The sequence below is a fragment of the Oncorhynchus keta genome, chromosome 8, assembly GCF_023373465.1.
Source record: "Oncorhynchus keta strain PuntledgeMale-10-30-2019 chromosome 8, Oket_V2, whole genome shotgun sequence".
Lineage (NCBI taxonomy): Eukaryota > Metazoa > Chordata > Actinopteri > Salmoniformes > Salmonidae > Oncorhynchus > Oncorhynchus keta.
In genome coordinates this window covers 27599387-27620010 of record NC_068428.1, presented here as the reverse complement: position 1 = coordinate 27620010, position 20624 = coordinate 27599387, and the positions used below count along the sequence as shown (strand labels likewise).

At 42.8% G+C, this 20624-nt stretch overlaps 1 protein-coding gene across 2 annotated transcripts in view; it reads right to left on the bottom strand.

Annotated features, from left to right (window-relative positions):
- The window catches only part of atad2b (ATPase family AAA domain containing 2B), a 155282-nt gene that overhangs the window by 100999 nt on the left and 33659 nt on the right, over positions 1-20624 (bottom strand). For both annotated transcript variants that reach the window (XM_052523939.1, XM_052523940.1), the window contains exons 14-21: positions 17866-17956; positions 16380-16491; positions 15927-16126; positions 14635-14776; positions 14072-14258; positions 13646-13831; positions 4320-4455; positions 190-383 (exon numbers count right to left, since the gene is read on the bottom strand). In XM_052523939.1, the coding sequence (XP_052379899.1) occupies positions 190-383; positions 4320-4455; positions 13646-13831; positions 14072-14258; positions 14635-14776; positions 15927-16126; positions 16380-16491; positions 17866-17956 (1248 nt within the window). The remainder of the gene's footprint in view (positions 1-189; positions 384-4319; positions 4456-13645; positions 13832-14071; positions 14259-14634; positions 14777-15926; positions 16127-16379; positions 16492-17865; positions 17957-20624) is intronic.

Below are 20624 nucleotides of genomic sequence, written 5' to 3'. Positions count from 1 at the left end.
CGGTTCAGCAGTGTTAATTCACTACAATCAGTGCAACACTGAAATGGAGACAAGAGGTGAGAGGGGCATTAAAGGACTCAATTCACAAAGCAACTTGTCTAGGGTGGCACTTGCCCATCTTTCTATTACTATCTACTGAGGTATACTACCATATCTACAACAACAAGCCATCTATGTGTTGTTGCCCACCTCCTCAATGTCGACAGGTTTGCTGAAGATGTTGAAGCGTTTGTCTACGGCAAGGCGCCTGGTGACGTCCCTGAGGAACAGACGCAGCTCTCTCAGAGTGTTCTCCTCTTGGTCAGCCAGACGCCGCTGCTCCTCGGGGGAGAGAACCCTGGCGTCGAGGGTCTCCGCTACCGGTAGCACCTCACACTGCAGAGCTAGAGAGAGAGGGGGGAGGGGGGTTAGAGAGTGGGTCCCCCTTCAGATCTTCGACTCTCAGCTGATCCACGGGGGAAAGCTGAGGTGAGACACACAGGCGAGGGGGAAACGCAGCATTGATTTCTTTCTAAACACATAATCATCCCATCAGCAAAAACCCTGAACCCCCCCAAGTCTCTGGCCCACAGAGTGATAAATGTGATGAATTCCAAATCAACCTCTAACCCCTGTAGATGTGAAATGATTGGGAAGGAAGAGTGGAAAAGGAGAAGGATTGGACAACAATATGGCAGTTGTCTTTTCTTGCCTTCAGTTCTACCCTGCCTCACCCTCTTCGCCTCAGGCAGTGATATTCCTGCTTCACTTTAGCATCATCTTCCGTCCTGCTTACTAACGATCAACTGTGAATGTAATTATGGGTTGGGTTTATAGCGGGCTCCCTCTCTCCCATTGTTTCTCCCCAGTCTCCCTCACACTTCTACAAGCAGCTCCTGATGGAAGTAGGGCTGCTGTTTTATTCAGGGGGAACCCCCGGAGAGGACAGAGTGGGGACCTCTCACACACATTTTAGAACACCTACTAATTCAAGGGTTTCTTTATTTTTACTATAACTTTCAAGGCAAAGGGTGACTACTTCATATATATATATATATATATATACACACGCACATATATATATATATACATATATAATATATATAATATATATGCATATATAATATACATACATATATATATATTATAATAATATACATATATAATAATAATATATATTATAATAATATACATACATAATAATAATATACAATATACATATAATATACATATACATACACACACACACACACACACACACACACAGCTCAAAAACATAAAGGGAACACTAAAATAACATCCTAGATCTGAATGAATGAAATATTCTTATTAAATACTTTTTTCTTTACATAGTTGAATGTGCTGACAACAAAATCACACAAAAATGATCAATGGAAATCAAATGTATCAACCCATGGAGGTCTGGATTTGGAGTCACACTCAAAATTAAAGTGGAAAACCACACTACAGGCTGATCCAACTTTGATGTAATGTCCTTAAAACAAGTCAAAATGAGGCTCAGTAGTGTGTGTGGCCTCCACGTGCCTGTATGACCTCCCTACAACGCCTGGGCATGCTCCTGATGAGGTGGCGGATGGTCTCCTGAGGGATCTCCTCCCAGACCTGGACTAAAGCATCCGCCAACTCCTGGACAGTCTGTGGTGCAACGTGGCGTTGGTGGATGGAGCGAGACATGATGTCCCAGATGTGCTCAATTGGATTCAGGTCTGGAGAACGGGCGGGTCAGTCCATAGCATCAATGCCTTCCTCTTGCAGGAACTGCTGACACTCCAGCCAGGTCTAGCATTGTCTTGCATTAGGAGGAACCCAGGGCCAACCGCACCAGCATATGGTCTCACAAGGGGTCTGAGGATCTCATCTCGGTACCTAATGGCAGTCAGGCTACCTCTGGCGAGCACATGGAGAGCTGTGTGGCCCCCCAAAGAAATGCCACCCCACACCATGACTGACCCACCGCCAAACCGGTCATGCTGGAGAATGTCGCAGGCAGCAGAACGTTCTCCACGCCGTCTCCAGACTGTCACGTCTGTCACATGTGCTCAGTGTGAATCTGCTTTCATCTGTGAAGAGCACAGGGCGCCAGTGGCGAATTTGCCAATCTTGGTGTTTTCTGACATTTGCCAAACGTCCTGCACGGTGTTAGGCTGTAAGCACAACCCCCACCTGTGGACGTCGGGCCGTCCTACCACCCTCATGGAGTCTGTTTCTGACCGTTTGAGCAGACACATGCACATTTGTGGCCTGCTGGAGGTAATTTTGCAGGGCTCTGGCAGTGCTCCTCCTTGCACAAAGGCGGAGGTAGCGGTCCTGCTGCTGGGTTGTTGCCCTCCTACGGCCTCCTCCACGTCTCCTGATGTACTGGCCTGTCTCCTGGTAGCGCCTCCATGCTCTGGACACTACGCTGACAGACACAACAAACCTTCTTGCCACAGCTCACATTGATGTGCCATCCTGGATGAGCTGCACTACCTGAGGCACTAGTGTAGGTTGTAGAGTCTCATGCTACCACTAGTGAAAGCACCGCCAGCATTCAAAAGTGACCAAAACATCAGGCAGGAAGCATAGGAACTGAGAAGTGGTCTGCTGTGGTCACCACCTGCAGGACCACTCCTTTATTGGGGGTGTCTTGCTAATTGCCTATCATTTCCACCTGTTGTCTATTCCATTTGCACAACACCATGTGAAATGTATTGTCAATCAGTGTTGCTTCCTAAGTGGACAGTTTGATTTCACAGAAGTGTGATTGACTTGGAGTTACATTGGGTTGTTTAAGTGTTCCCTTTATTTTTTGAGCAGTGTGTATATATATATAGTATAATAATATATAATAATAATAATAATAATAATATAATAATATAATAAATATATAATAATAGTGAAGACATCAAAACTATTTTGCTACTTGTAGTAACCAAAAAAGTAGCCACCCTTTGCCGTGGTGGCTTTGCACACTCTTGGCATTCTCTCAACCAGCTTCACCTGGAATGCTTTTCAAACAGTCTTGGAGTTCACACATATGCTGAGCACTTGTTGGATGCTTTTCCCTTCACTGTGCAGTCCGTCTCATTCCAAACCATCTCAATAGTGGTTTCTTTGCAGCAATTCAACCATGAAGGTCTGATTCACGCAGTCTCCTCTGAACAGCTGATGCTGAGATGTGTCTGTTACTTGAACTCTGTGAAGCATTTATTTGGGCTGCAATTTCTGAGGCTGGTAACTAATGAACGTATCCTCTGCAGCAGAGGTAACTCTGGGTTTTCCTTTCGTGTGGCCGTCCTCATGAGAGCCAGTTTCATCATAGCGCTTGATGGTTTTTGCGACTGCACTTGAAGAAACTTTCAAAGTTTCTGAAATTTTCCGTATAGAATTACCTTCATGTCTTAAAGTAATGATGGACTGTCATTTCTCTTCAGTTATTTGAGCTGTTCTTTCCATAATATGGACATGGTCTTTTACCAAATAGGGCTATCTTCTGTATCCCACCCCTACCTTGTCACAACACAATTGATTGGCTGAAACACATTAAGGATAGGAATTCGACAAATGAACTTTTAACAAGGCACACCTGTTAACTGAAATGCATTCCAGATGACTACATAAAGCTGGTTCAGAGAATGCCAAGATTGTGCAAAGCTGTCATCAAGGCAAAGAGTCAAACCGCAGAGAAGGAAAAGCAGCCAACAAGTACTCAGCATGTGGGAACTCCTTCAAGACTGTTGGAAAAAACATTCCAGGTGAAGCTGGTTAAGAGAACGTCAAGCGTGTGGGTAAGTGTGTGTGTGTACGTGTGGGACCCCTGCTTTGCATCAATGAGGATGCTGATTTATTTCTATTTGAAAGCCACGGTGTACAGCTCTTTTACACTGAGAAGGAACAGAGGGAAAAAAGGGAGGCTGGAGGAGAGTATAGGGATGTTAATGGTAGGGGAGGTTGGAGAGTGTCGTAGAGGGAGATGTGAGAGAGATGGGAGTACTACAGGTGCTGTTACGACTAGTCAGCCCTCCGGTTACATTCTTACTAGGCCATAGAATGTAGATTTTCCAAGTGAAGGAAAAATTAAAGGACTCAAGAGCACAAAGAGAAATTGAGCTGTACAGTGGTTTGAGCAATGTGTGTGTCAGGAGAGAGGAGACGGAAAGACAAGATGAAAGATTCGGAATGTACACTGAAATTCCCATTTCAATTTGGTTGACTTTGGGAAATAACTGGAATTTAAATGGAATTGACCCAACCCTGGTGTGTGTGTGTGTGTGTGTGTGTGTGTGTGTGTCTATGTGTGTAATAACCTGTAAGTCTCTGCGTGTGTGAATGCATAGTACCTGTATGTCTCCTGGGTAGCGATGCTCTAGCAGCCTGTACCAGTAGCAGGTCAGTGAAGAACCTTCGTCTGTCCTCCTCTCCAGGTGGAGACAGACTGACCACCTCTCCGTACGTCCTCTGGAACATCAACTGCACCTGGGAGAGACAACATCTCCACTGTATGAACACAACTGTAGAAACAGCTCAGTTCCACTATATCCAATGGATTTGTGCCTGGTGTATGGGATCAGAATATTTGTATTGGATTTGTCCAGACTTGGTGTTGAGGGAAAAGTCAATGTAATATTAAAGACAATTGTTTTGAAGTGTCAAGGTCAGTAGCAGTAGACAGATGTTGAAATTAATAAAAGGTGGTAGGACAGTGCCTCCAACCCATTAAACAAAAGTTTGCCCACGATGGGAGCACGTACTGTACATAGCAATGTGTGGGTTCTTCTCTTTATCTGTAAAACAATATCACAGTAATATATGATCCTGCTTCATTCACCACCTGTTGCCTTGTTACTGTTGAGCCACTCACTTTCTACAACTTCACTTTTCAAAGCTCAAAGATTAAATTAGCGGTTCCCAAAGGAGCCCCACAAAGCTGGGATGGAGCAAACATCAATATTATGCCACAATGAGAAACGCTGAATTTCAGATAAAGGATAAACACAAAGATGTGTTCCATGAAGAGGATCGATGGGGTTTTTGATATTGACCGTCAATGTTAGCTTGTCAGTCTGTCTAGCTGCTACAACAAGACCGCGGGTGGGTGGGTGTGTGTGTGTTAGACAAGTTCAATCTTCGTCTCTCCCGAGCCCGTACGCGAGTTGTAGCGATGAGACAAGATAGTAGCTACCAAAAGAACAATTGGATACCACAAAAATTTGGGAGAAAAGGGGGTAAAATTTATTTTCAAAATAAATAAAATATTTTTTAAAATCTTAACAGAATTATTTCACAATATTGACTACGGATCAGATCCTAGAGAGATACTACCACCTACGGCTGCAAATGTTGAGGCGGCTTATTCTAATGCTTACCCAATAAAAATGCACTAAATCACCAATTTGGCACATCATTGCTCATGTTATATTTAACAAATTACAGACAGTAGCCTACAAGTAGCAACATAGAAATCAATTGATTGAACGTCAAGTGTCTTCAATATGATTGAAATAGGCCTATAGCCTACTGTTTATATTTTAATGCAGTCATCTCGATTCTAATTTGAAGAATATTTTTATATGTTGCTTGTTCATATCAATTGCAAAGACATGGGCAACATTGTATTTGTAGTCCACTTCATTCTCAAGTTATTGGCAGTTACAGAGAGATTCTCACACAATTCTGCGTGTATAAAGTGACAAGGAGGACAAAACAAATATCTAACGACCCACTTAGATGTTCTACGAGTGGTCTGAGGCAGGCGTTAGACGTTAGATGTTCTACGAGTGGTCTGAGGCAGGCGTTAGACGTTAGATGTTCTACGAGTGGTCTGAGGCAGGCGTTAGATGTTCTACGAGTGGTCTGAGGCAGGCATTAGACGTTAGATGTTCTACGAGTGGTCTGAGGCAGGCATTAGACGTTAGATGTTCTACGAGTGGTCTGAGGCAGGCGTTAGATGTTCTACGAGTGGTCTGAGGCAGGCATTAGACGTTAGATGTTCTACGAGTGGTCTGAGGCAGGCGTTAGACGTTAGATGTTCTACGAGTGGTCTGAGGCAGGCGTTAGACGTTAGATGTTCTACGAGTGGTCTGAGGCAGGCGTTAGACGTTAGATGTTCTACGAGTGGTCTGAGGCAGGCGTTAGACGTTAGATGTTCTACGAGTGGTCTGAGGCAGGCGTTAGACGTTAGATGTTCTACGAGTGGTCTGAGGCAGGCGTTAGATTCCGAATGTTTTCTAGTGCAACATTAATAACGATGGTTTTGGGAAACAGCTTGGATATTTAACTATGTTCCTACAATGAACTTCGCCTTAAGATGCTTTTGGGGAAACCGGGCCCTGGACCTGTCTTGTACAACACTTTTGCTGTGTGCTTTTAGTTTCTGTCTGGTTCTGTTTCAGCTAGTTTAAGTCAATGTCTAGTGTTTGTTAATGCTTATACTAACTGGCATCAGGGCAACAACTTCATGTTTGTGCTTTATTCAGGTTGTCCTAACTTGTCCATTTTAGTCTTCAACCTCCTGTCTGTTACCTGGAGTTGAATGTTGAGTAGGTAGGTAGAGAGAGAAGCCCACATCCCGGCTCCATTGGTGTGTACATGTCTCAGTCAACCCATCAGAAGATGTGTTGTTTTTAGGAATTCTTTGTACAAGTACTTCAGAGTGGGTTTGGGAAGGTTAGTAAATATACTGACTCAACAAGACTAACAGTACAGACAGACAACTACTGGGGCAAAAGGTAATGACCCTTCAGTGGTCAGCTTAAGTTACCAACCTGGTGTTGAAAGCCAGTCAGCCAACTGAGCTAAAGCCTAGGCGTTGAGTCTTCAGGAATTAGTTAACCGACAGTATAGTACACAACCCTAGACTTCAATGTCGAGAATGTGTTTTAAAGAGCTCGACATCCAATCACTGTGCAGAACACCCTGGGAGGGTGGGCTTACACGGCTTCTATTCCACAGCCTGCTGTTCACTTCCTAACATATCTTCCCTGTCTCTCACATTCATTCCCTCTTTCTTTCTCTTTGACAAGTTTGTTTTCTTTCTCTCCCCCTCTTCTCTTTTCATTCCCAATCTCTTGGCCAGAGACTCCTTGGTGAGGGAAGGAGAAAGTGAGGGATGGAAGAGAAAGGAAGAGGGAGGTAGAGAGAAAGGGATGGACGGAGGTGTGTTAGGGAGAAAGACAGTAGGGGAGCTTCTGTCTGCGGAACACACAAGGTAATGATTTTACTCCAGCCTGACCAAGGAAGGCCGTGGAGTATGCAGGGATGTGTGGAGGGAGAGCGGAGAAAGGGATGAACAGAGGAGGGATGGAGAGGGGAGAGGTCTACCTGGCTGAGGATCAGTGGCACACAGCAGCCAAGCCTCTGCTGCTCTGGAAGAATAACAATTCCTTTGGTCTGCTAAAATAAAAAATGCTCCCTCTCCCTCTGCTCCTCCAGCTCTCTCCCCGCTCACTTCTCTTCCCCCTCCACCCCTTTTCTGTAGTGAACAAGACAGAGCTGCCACTCAAGAGAGACATGAATTGATCGATAAACACATTTTTAAAAGAGAAATGAACAATACAGTTGGAGAGGAATTGATTAGGTATCGTGGAGTGTGTGGGCGCGTTTCTGTGTTCAAATGTTCCATTGAATTGCAGCTTGATTATGGCCTCACCACCAGCTAAAAGACAAGCAGAAAAAGGAGGGGGATTATCTTCCCCTCTCATTACTAGTCGGGATACAGTTCGTCAAAGTGACTAAGTAGAATTTTTAAGCATTTTAGCTAACCCTAACACTTTTCCTAACATTATTCTCCGAACCTGTCTATTCTGACATAAACCGTATCCCATCTAAACAAAAAACCCTCTCCCCAATCCAGTATTCATCGTTTTTTCTAAGAACCCAAAATTGACTCTTGGTTTCACCCTTCATGCCTTCTAAACTAAAGGCTTCAAACAAAGAGACTAAAATAGTGTGTGTGTCTCTGTTGCCATTGTTTTCAATGACAGCTGAGATCTATGGGTGTCTCTCAGGCCTTTACAATAAAGACAGATACATTCTGTACTTCAGAAGCAGCTACAGCTCATTGAATGGTTTAAAACACGAGTTTAAATCAAATGGTGTTGCCACCACTCGTGTTGGCTGTGGCTGCTGTTCATGTGTTTGGGAACACACACATCAGCACTGTGTGTGTGTGTGTGTGTGTGTGTGTGTGTGTGTGTGTGTGTGTGTGTGTGTGTGTGTGTGTGTGTGTGTTTTGGGGACAAGGATGATTCTACAGAAGTGTGACAACGGTGACAAGACCACACACTGGAACTCGCTCTGCCTCTGAAGCCCAGCAATGAGTCACTCTGATCAGGCACAAAGATCCCCTTACAAGCTCCTTTAACCTCCAACCTTCTCCCACTACCTGCACACTTACCCACCCTCTGACATCATTTGAGTCAATTGGAGGTGTACCTGTGGATGTATTTCAAGGCCTACCTTCAAACTCAGTGCCTCTTTGCTTGACATCATGGTCAAATCCAAAGAAATCAGCCAAGACCTCAGAAAAAAAGTATAGACCTCCACAAGTCTGGTTCATCCAAACGCCTGAAGGTAACACGTTCATCTGTACTAACAATAGTACGCAAGTATAAACACCACGGGACCACACAGCCATCATACCACTCAGGAAGGATACGCGTTCTGTCTCCTAGAGATGAACGTACTTTGGTGCTAAACGTGCAAATCAATCCCAAAACAACAGTAAAGGACCTTGTGAAGATGCTGGAGGAAATGGATACAAAAGTATCTATATCCACACAACCTGAAAGTCCGCTCAGGAAGGAAGAAGCCACTGCTCCAGAACCGCAATAAAAAAAGCCAGACTACGGTTTACAACTACACATGGGGATGAAGACTGTACTTTTTGGAGAAATGTCCTCTGGTCTGATGAAACAAAAATAGAACTGTTTGGCAATAATAATCATTGCAAGTCGAAGAAAACCCTCCCAACCGTGAAGCACGGGGGTGGAGCATCATGTTGTGAGGGTGCTTTGCTGCAGGGGGGACTGGTGCACTTCACAAAATAGATGGCATCATGAGGCATGAAAATGATGTGGATATATTGAAGCAACATCTCAAGACATCAGTCAGGAAGTTAAAGCTTGGTCGCAAATGGGTCTTCTAAATGGACAATGACCCCAAGAATACTTCCAAAGTTGTGGCAAAATGGCTTAAGGACAACAAAGTCAAAGTATTGGAGTGGCCATCACAAAGCCCTGACCTCAATCCTATAGAAAATGTGTGGGCAGAATTGAAAAAGTGTGTGCGAGCAAGGAGGCCTACAAACCTGACTCAGTTACACCAGCTCTGTCAGGAGGAATGGGCCAACATTCACCCAACTTATTGTGGGAAGCTTGTGGAAGGCTACCCAAAATGTTTGAACCAAGTTAAACAATTTAAAGGCAATGCTACCAAATACTAATTGAGTGCATGTAAACTTCTGACCCACTGGGAATGTGATGAAAGAAATAAAAGCTGAACTAAATCATTCTCTCTACTATTATTCTGACATTTTACATTCTTAAAATGAAGTGGTGATCCTAAAACGGAACCCAAACCGGGTGCGCACGTTCGCCATCGAGCATACATTTATTTTGTCACCCTACACCAAACACGATCACAACACACAGGTTCAAATATCAAAACAAACTCTGAACCAATGACATTAATTTGGGGACAGGTCAAAAAGCATTGAACATGTATGGCAATTTAGCTAGTTAGCTTGCACTTGCTAGCTAATGTGTCCTATTTAGCTAGCTTGCTGTTGCTAGCTCATTTGTCCTGGGATATAAACAGATGTGTCCGGTCTGGTCAGCATGTAACTGACCTAAGATAGGGAATTTTTACAAGAATCAAATGTCTGGAATTGTGAAAAACTGAGTTTAAATGTATTTGGCTAAGGTGTATGTAAACTTCCAACTTCAACTGTATATATCCTTTTGTTGTTTGACTAGCAAGAAGATCTCTCTCATGAGTGAACTAACTCAGGAGCTGGCATTATGTATAGTGGGAAAGGGAATGATAGATGCAGGAACAAATCAAACTTTATTTGCCAAATGTGCCAAATACAACAAGTGTAGACTTTACCGTGAAATGCTAACTTACAAGCCCTTAAACAACAGTGCAGTTCAAGAAGAAAATATTTACCAAGTAGACTAAAATAAAAAGTAACACAATAAGAAAAATGAGGCTATATACAGGGGGCACGAGTACCGAGTCAGTGTGTGGGTGTAGTTGAGGTAATCTGTACATGGAGGTGGGGACGAAGTGACTATGCATGGCTAACAAACAGAGAGTAGAAGCAGTGTACAAGAGGGGGGAGGTCAAAGTAAATTGTCCGGTTGTGATTTTTATGAATTGTTCGGCAGTCTAATGGTTTTGGGGTAGAAGCTGTTGAGGAGCCTTTTGGTCCTAAACTTGGCGCTCCAGTACAGCTTGCCGTGCGGTAGCAGAGAAAATAGGATGACAGAGAGACGGAGATAACGAGATTGGTGGAAAGCAAGTGGTGAAGTGAAAATATGATGAACACTAAGTGTGTGTATATGTGTGTGTGCAAGGAACAATGTGGTGCCGTGCAGTATTTTAATTTAACGGACATTTTAGAAGTTTTCCTGACCCATTGGGTGCGTAACCTGATTAGGGCGTCCACCCACGGTGCTCAGAATGACAGAAATCACATTTAGATTATGGTAATTCATCTGAACAGAGCATACAACTTGAGGATGTAACGATGTGCATCTTTCTTAGCAAATTCCGATGCGCACTTTGAAGATGTTAGAAAAACTGTATTTACTTTTCCTCAGCCAACAACATGGGTAACGAAGAGCAAAATCACTAGCCCAAGTCAATCAACCATCCCCATAGTATTCTATTGGTCAGCTTGTCGTTTGGGGCGAATAAGAAATTGACTATTTGAAACATCTCTGGGACATATTTTACACACACACTTTTTTTTTAAGCAATGAAGCTGATGCAACAAATGTTTAGCTTAAAATTATGATAAATTATTTCTTCACATTATAAGCACAGCAATGCACACAATGCAAATGTTGGTCCGAAAACACCATTGTCAAAAGCACACTGCACATGCCAGTGACAGAGATCAAAATATCCATTAAATCTAGAAAGAGGGGAGAGCTAAAGATGCAACAACTAATACGACTTGCTAATGACTAGGGTTGTGCCTTTGGCTACTGGACAATGAAAGAAGGCCTAGGCCTACTGGTTTCAAATTGCAAATGGAAGTGTTTATAAAATAATTGGTTGGATATTTGGCTAGGCTACTTTGAAGCAAGGTAAGACATGCTTCACAATATGAAGGGAAACGTTCAGGTTTCAAATAATCAAGTATACGTCTTCAAAATGCTTACTGCCTCCAGGCCATTTCAGTGGTGTGACGCGCTGAAGCCTATATGCACTTGAATGGCGAATGGGAAGCATGCTTCAAATTACCAGTTGAAAAATAAAAATGTTCAAATTGTGGCCTTCAAAACACTAAGACGCTATTGCATTTAGAATTGCTACGCAATGATTGGGCTTATAAAAGCACGTCTCACTCCAGCAGCAACTACTAAACTGTTACAGAACCATAGCAGTAGCTCTCACACTGTATCTGTATGCTGTGACCGTGTGATAAACAGAACTCATTTAAATGGCAAAAAAAGGCCCAGACTTTCACCGTTTAAGCGATCAACTCCAAACCAACGTTGAGATGTTCAGACTGCCACTGTTTATAATGCTTGTAAAAGGATTTGATATGTATACTTTTTGAACGAACAATTTTAATTCCTTCTCCTTTAACTTTTAATATCTTCTATTCATTAGATACACTACATGACCAGAAGTATGTGGACACCTGCACTTCGAACATCTCACTCCAAAATCATGGGCATTAATATGGAGTTGGTCCCCCCTTTGCTGCCATAACAGCCTCCACTCTTCTGGGAAGGCTTTCCACTAGATGTCGGAACATTGCTGCTATAACAGCCTCATCTCTTCTGGGAAGGCTTTCCACTACATGTTGGAACATTGCTGCTATAACAGCCTCCACTCTTCTGGGAAGGCTTTCCACTAGATGTTGGAACATTGCTGCTATAACAGCCTCCACTCTTCTGGGAAGGCTTTCCACTACATGTTGGAACATTGCTGCTATAACAGCCTCCACTCTTCTGGGAAGGCTTTCCACTAGATGTTGGAACATTGCTGCTATAACAGCCTCCACTCTTCTGGGAAGGCTTTCCACTAGATGTCAGAACATTGCTGCTATAACAGCCTCCAGTCTTCTGGGAAGGCTTTCCACTAGATGTCAGAACATTGCTGCTATAACAGCCTCCAGTCTTCTGGGAAGGCTTTCCACTAGATGTCAGAACATTGCTGCCATAACAGCCTCCACTCTTCTGGGAAGGCTTTCCACTAGATGTCAGAACATTGCTGCTATAACAGCCTCCACTCTTCTGGGAAGGCTTTCCACTAGATGTCAGAACATTGCTGCTATAACAGCCTCCACTCTTCTGGGAAGGCTTTCCACTAGATGTCAGAACATTGCTGCTATAACAGCCTCCACTCTTCTGGGAAGGCTTTCCACTAGATGTCGGAACATTGCTGCTATAACAGCCTCCACTCTTCTGGGAAGGCTTTCCACTAGATGTCAGAACATTGCTGCCATAACAGCCTCCACTCTTCTGGGAAGGCTTTCCGCTAGATGTCGGAACATTGCTGCTATAACAGCCTCCACTCTTCTGGGAAGGCTTTCCACTAGATGTCGGAACATTGCTGCCATAACAGCCTCCACTCTTCTGGGAAGGCTTTCCGCTAGATGTCAGAACATTGCTGCTATAACAGCCTCCACTCTTCTGGGAAGGCTTTCCACTAGATGTCGGAACATTGCTGCTATAACAGCCTCCACTCTTCTGGGAAGGCTTTCCACTAGATGTCGGAACATTGCTGCTATAACAGCCTCCACTCTTCTGGGAAGGCTTTCCACTAGATGTCGGAACATTGCTGCTATAACAGCCTCCACTCTTCTGGGAAGGCTTTCCACTAGATGTCAGAACATTGCTGCTATAACAGCCTCCACTCTTCTGGGAAGGCTTTCCACTAGATGTCGGAACATTGCTGCTACAACAGCCTCCACTCTTCTTGCTCGTGTTCAGGCTATACTAACTTCAAATTGTTAAAAACCTTTATCAACTATAACTACGTACATTTGCATAAATTAGCATTAAATAACTCACCAACAGTAACTATTGAACCGGTCAAGCTAGAGAACCATAACCAACTTCCACATGTTCAGGCTGTCATAACTTCACATTCTTAACATTTAAACTATAAACAGTGGTTATTAGCGTAAAACGTAATGGATCAAAAGACCAAAAATAAGAACACAGTGGTAGACGTTTTAAATGCTACCACTCTTTAACCAGTTCAGCTGGAAACATTAACATTTTCATAAGTACTTTAAAACAAGCACACATTTTCTTTTGGAATGTACTTTTCAATTATGCAATGGGATTTTTGTTTCTTCTCTGGGGGCTTGTGGCAGATTTTATTTATCAGCTTTTCATTTTATTTATTTAAAAAAAAAAATTTAATCGGCCAAAAGCCGGCTATTAACCGGCTAACAGAAACCCTGGTGTGTTTAGCCTACCTCCTGCGGTAGCTGTGTGTAGCAGGTCTCTGTGGTGGCGAGGATGAGGAGGGGGGTGAAAGAGGGGACGTCCTGGAGCAGAGAGAGAAAGGTGTTCTTTACAGTGTCGCTAACCGAATCCCACCAATCACAGATGTGAGGCATGAACACCACACTGGGCACGCTCCGACGCGCCTCACAGAACACCTGACGGACACACACAACAGCCAAACATCATACATTTGCGATATACATATTTGCGATCTGTATGAGTGTGTGTGTGTGTGTGTGTGTGTGTGTGTGTGTGTGTGTGTGTGTGTGTGTGTGTGTGTGTGTGTGTGTGTGTGTGTGTCTTTATATATATATATATATATATATATTTTATTATATTTTATTTTATTATATATTTATATATATATATATAATATGTAGAGGTGTGTGTGTTACCTGAGCGCAGGATTCCTCAGGTGTCTTGGCGCTGACAGAGTAGAGTGTGGGCAGGTCTAGACGGTGGACAGACAGCTTGTCCAGGTGGTGTAACACAGCAGGGGCCAGGTGAGAACCCTGTCCCGACCCGGGGGGACCCGCCAGCAGCAGGCGAGGCCGGTACGACGTGGGCTGGTGGAGAGCTGATCTGGAGGGAGAAGAGAGTGAGAATATTCTTCTCTTTTTTAAATGTGTCCTTACATTACCAAATAGGCTATCAGTCTCCAGTTGATTGATTAAACTAAAAATGGTTAGAGGACTATAATGTCCATAATCATATTTCAAAATCTTTAAACATATTAGCCATCTATATCAGATAGAGTACCTCGTAGATTGATGTGAATCTAAGAGAATATTTATCTTCCCTCTCCTGTATTGATGACAGGACTGAAGGATGACTAATGGTTTTAACTTAGACTTTCTTCATGTCATTCTCCTTGTGGCCACAAGGTGGCATTAAAATGCACTGATACAGTGGGGTGTGTGTGGCTAGGGGTAGAGGTGTGTTCTGTAGTCAGACTCACGTGGTGAAGTGTAGGAAGGGTGTGTGTGCCGTAGAGGGGTGTGTGTGCATCTTAGGGGATCCAGGCTGGAGGTGGTAGATGGAGGGAGCTGCTCCATCCGTCTCCTCTTCACTGAACTCCTCCTCTAGCAGATTGTCAATGTCTAGTAGGAAGGAAGGTCAGGAGGAAATACTGTCAAACAAACTGTGTGCCACCTAGAAATAAAACTGAAAACCCAGATGTGAAAAAACCTTCGCATTGAGTTGATCAGGCTGTAGATTGAGGCCTGCGGAATGTTGTCCGACTCCTCATCAATGGCTGTGCGAAGTTGCTGGATATTGTCGGGAACTGGAACACGTTGATAAATGTCGATCCAGAGCATCCCAAACATGCTCAATGGGTGACATGTCTGGTGAGTATGCAGGCCATGGAAGAACTGGGACATTTTCCACTTCCAGGAATTATGTACAGATCCTTACAACATGGGGCCGTGCATTATTATGCTGAAACTTGATGCGATGGCGGCGGATGAATGTCACGACAAATGGGCCTCAGGATCTCTGTGCATTCAAATTGCCAACAATAAAATGAAATTGTGTTCGTTGTCCTTAGCTTATGCCTGCCCATACCATAACCCCACCACGGGGCACTCTGTTCACAACACGGACATCAGCAAACCGCTCGCCCACACACGCTGTCTGCCAGCTGCCGGGTACAGTGGAAACTGGGATTCATCTGTGAAGAGCACACTTCTCCAGCGTGCCAGTGGCCATCCAAGATAAGTATTCGGCCACTGAAGTCATTTACGACCCCGAGATGCAGTCAGGTCGAGACCCTGGTGAGGACAGCAAGCACGCAGATGAGCTTCCATGAGACCATTTCTGACAGTTTGTGCAGAAATTCTTTGGTTGTGCAAACCCAGTTTCATCAGCTGTCCAGGTAGCTGGTCTCACACGATCCCACAGGTTAAAAAAAGCCAGATGTGTTTCATAAAATTTCCACAAAAATGTTTAAGTCCTTCCAATTTAAAATAACTTCTATTAACAGCCCATTGAGCAGAAATTGCTACAGCTACAGCAAGGGGGCAAAACTAGAGAAAGCTCTGGTCTTATTAGTAGAGACATCATGGTTTATTAGGAAGGACGGTGGAGTGGTAAATGGAAGTTATTAAAAGAAGCATGAGAGATAGTACAACTCCCAGTAGATATGGGGTGAGAGAGAGCAAGAGAAAGCGGGGGGGGCAAAATAGGGAGCAAAAGGAGAGACGGACAGAAAGAGCAATCCCCAGACGGGTAGAAAGAGCGAACCCGTACCTCCTCTACTCTCCCTGTGCTGTGATTCTGCATGGGGGAAGACTCGGAGCAGGACCTCCAGCACTGTGTCCAGTGTGTTGGCCAGTAGGGGGCGTATGTTTGGGGACAGGGCTCGGCCTGGAGGGGCCTGGGCTCTCTGGGAGGCTGGGACGATGGTCCGCAAGGCGCGGCTGAAGTCCCCAGGTCCCAGCACGATGGTACTGATAGAGACAGATAGATCAATAAATGAATACTTGATCCAGAATGGAAATTCAGTGTCAGCAGATCATACAGATTCAGGGGAGAATTCTAACTTACACTTCATTAGAATTGTGTATTAACCATGCTTTGATGTCAATGGGAGACTACATGGAAATTAAACTTAAGTGGAAGTTGGGATTGGCCCCATGCAGACAAGACAATGGATTCCAGTCCATTAATATGGACTTCCAGTTTCCTCCTCTCCATGGATACCTGACATCCAGCTGCAGCTTAACACTGCTGCCGTAGATCTGGGGGTAGCGCCGCCGCAGCGCCGCCAGGGCCGTCTCTGTGCAAAGTGCTTTGATGTCGGCACCGCAGTAACCTGGAGCAAGGGAGTGGAGTCAATGAAAGAACCGAAAAGGAAGTAAAATAAACATCTACACTACCGTTCAAAAGTTTGGGGTCACTTAGAAATGTCCTTGTTTTTGAAAGAAAAGCAAATTGTGTGTCCATTAAAATAACATCAAATTGATCAGAAATACAGTGTAGACATTGTTAATGTTGTTCATGACTGTTGTAGCTGGAAAAGGCTGATGTTTTATGGAATATCTACATAGGTGTACATTATCAGCAACAATCACTCCTGTTCCAATGGCATGTTGTGTTAGTTAATCATTTTAAAAAGCTATTTGATCATTAGTAAACCCTTTTCCAATTATGGTAGCACAGCTGAAAACTGTTGTTCTGATTAAAGAAGCAATAAAACTGGCCTTCTTTAATCTGGATCAGCATTTGTGGGTTCGATTACAGGCTCAAAATGGCCAGAAACAAAGAACTTTCTTCTGAAACTCGTCAGTCTATTCTTGTTCTGAGAAATTAAGGCGAATCCATGCGAGAAATGCCCAAGAAACTGAAGATCTCGTACAACGCTGTGTACTACTCCCTTCACAGAAAAACGCAAACTGGCCCTAACCAGAATAGAAAGAGTGGTATGCCCCGGTGCACAACTGAGCAAGAGGACAAGTACAAGTCTAGTTTGAGAAACAGGTGGCTCACAAGTCCTCAAATGACAGCTTCATTAAATAGTACCCGCAAAACACCAGTCTCAACAGCAACCGTGAAGTGGTGACTCCGGGATGTTGGCCTTCTAGCCAGAGTTGCAAAGAAAAAGCCATATATCAGACTGGCCAATAAAAATAAAAGATTAAGATGGGCAAAAGAACACAGACACTGGACAGAGGAATATCGGAAAAAAGTTATGGACAGACAAATCTAAGTTTGATGCAAGAACTCAGCTGGTATTCTGTCTATAATGGAGTGGCCAGCACAGTCACCAGATCTCAACCCTATTGAGTTGTTGTGGGAGCAGCTTGACCGTATGGTACGTAAGAAGTGCCCATCAAGCCAATCCAAGTTGTGGGAAGTGCTTCAGGAAGCATGGGGTGAAATCTCTTCAGATTACCTGAACAAATTGACAACTAGAATGCCAAAGGTCTGCAAGGTTGAAATTGCTGCAAATGTAGGATTCTTTGACGAAAGCAAAGTATGAAGGACAACTATTATTTCATTTTTTTTTTAAATCATTATTTATAACCTTGTCAACATCTTGACTATATTTCCTATTCATTTTGCAACTCATTTCATGTAGGTTTTCATGGAAAACAAGGAAATGTATAAGTGACCAAAAACTTTTGAACGGTAGAGTTCGTAAAAGTTACAGACATTAATAAAAACCTAACATAAGTCAATCTCTTACCGACACATTTCTCAGCCAGCTCGTCCACAAACTGCTCAGCCAGTCTGGGGTTCCAGTCCCGAGTGTGGATCTCAAGGATTTGCCTCCGGGCCTAGGAACAGAGAGAAAAAGACAAAGACCGAAAGAAGGAGAGGGAAGTACAGGGATAGAGAAACATTTAATAACTAACAAAAACCACCCTGCTCACACCACAGTGGGTTTTTGGTCTCTCTGCCAGCTGTCTCCCTCTGTGTGTGTACAAAATGTTGACATAAGTGTAACCATAAAACATTGTGATGTTATCGCCCCCTATTGGCCAATCCATTTTCTTTTTAAATTACTAAAATGACAGATGGGCTATAGTGGGTAATCGAATGCAACTGGACGAATCATGACGAAAGATACTGTTGTTGAAAGCCTGGGCAGAGGGTAAGTGCAGGCCAATACTTTTCTAATAGTCCTTTCTGGTGGAGGAGCTAGAGCTACTAGCCTACAGCCTAATCCCCATCCATCTGACAGATCAACAACATTTACGCTGCTTTGGTAGAATTCTCCACTCTGTCTGGCCTACATTCCTCATGTTCTGTATCACATATTTATTGAAATAGGCTATAGTAAATGGTAATAGGAAAATCAATTACTTAATATCACTTGTGTGCTGCCCTGCTGCCCTGCTGTGCTGCGAGACTCTGTTCTTTACTGCAGGGCACCAGCCAAGTTCAAGTAGGCTAAACCATCGTCTATCACATCACGATGTCGACAATCATCGTCGTAATATCGCCCAACCCTAGTGTGTGTGTCTCTGCTGAGGTCGACTGATTGCTATGCAGCGCTGGGCTGGGACTGGCACACAGTCACACTAAACTGGGACTAATGTGTGGAGTACACACACACACACAGAACAGCAGCTGGAACACACACACAAACAAGCATGACACTATCTTAACAAGGATAAAACTAAAAAAAAACATACTATGCCATCCATAGACATACTTTAAATGATTGGGATTACAGTATCAACACATCACCAACATAGTGTATTCATTGATTGGGATTACAGTATCAACACATCTACATAGTGTATTCATTGATTGGGATTACAGTGTAATACATAGTGTATTCATTGATTGGGATTACAGTATCATACATAGTGTATTCATTGATTGGGATTACAGTATCAACACATCACCAACATAGTGTATTCATTGATTGGGATTACAGTATCAACACATCAACATAGTGTATTCATTGATTGGGATTACAGTATCAACACATCAACATAGTGTATTCATTGATTGGGATTACAGTATCAACACATCAACATAGTGTATTCATTGATTGGGATTACAGTATCAACACATCATAGTGTATTCATTGATTGGGATTACAGTATCAACACATCATGATTGGGATTGATTGATTGGGATTACAGTATCAACACATCAACATAGTGTATTCATTGATTGGGATTACAGTATCAACACATCACCAACATAGTGTATTCATTGATTGGGATTACAGTATCAACACATCAACATAGTGTATTCATTGATTGGGATTACAGTATCAACACATCACCAACATAGTGCATTCATTGATTGGGATTACAGTATCAACACATCACCAACATAGTGTATTCATTGATTGGGATTACAGTATCAACACATCAGTGCATTCACAGTATCACACATCAACATAGTGTATTCATTGATTGGGATTACAGTATCAACACATCAACATAGTGTATTCATTGATTGGGATTACATAGTGTATTCATTGATTGGGATTACAGTATCAACACATCAACATAGTGTATTCATTGATTGGGATTACAGTATCAACACATCAACATAGTGTATTCATTGATTGGGATTACAGTATCAACACATCAACATAGTGTATTCATTGATTGGGATTACAGTATCAACACATCAACATAGTGTATTCATTGATTGGGATTACAGTATCAACACATCAACATAGTGTATTCATTGATTGGGATTACAGTATCAACACATCACCAACATAGTATTCATTGATTGGGATTACAGTAAACACATCAACATAGTGTATTCATTGATTGGGATTACAGTATCAACACATCACCAACATAGTGTATTCATTGATTGGGATTACAGTATCAACACATCACCAACATAGTGTATTCATTGATTGGGATTACAGTATCAACACATATAGTGCATTCATTGGGATTACAGTGTATTCATTGATTGGGATTACAACATCACCAACATAGTGTATTCATTGATTGGGATTGTATTCATAGTGTATCATTGATTGGGATTGATTGGGATTACAGTATCAACACATCACCAACATAGTGTATTCATTGATTGGGATTACAGTATCAACACATCAACATAGTGTATTCATTGATTGGGATTACAGTAAACACATCAACATAGTGTATTCATTGATTGGGATTACAGTATCAACACATCAACATAGTGTATTCATTGATTGGGATTACAGTATCAACACATCACCATAGTGTATTCATTGATTGGGATTACAGTAAACACATCAACATAGTGTATTCATTGATTGGGTATCAACACATCAACATAGTGTATTCATTGATTGGGATTACAGTAAACACATCAACATAGTGTATTCATTGATTGGGAAACACATCACATCAACATAGTGTATTCATTGATTGGGATTACAGTATCAACACATCAACATAGTGTATTCATTGATTGGGATTACAGTATCAACACATCACCAACATAGTGTATTCATTGATTGGGATTACA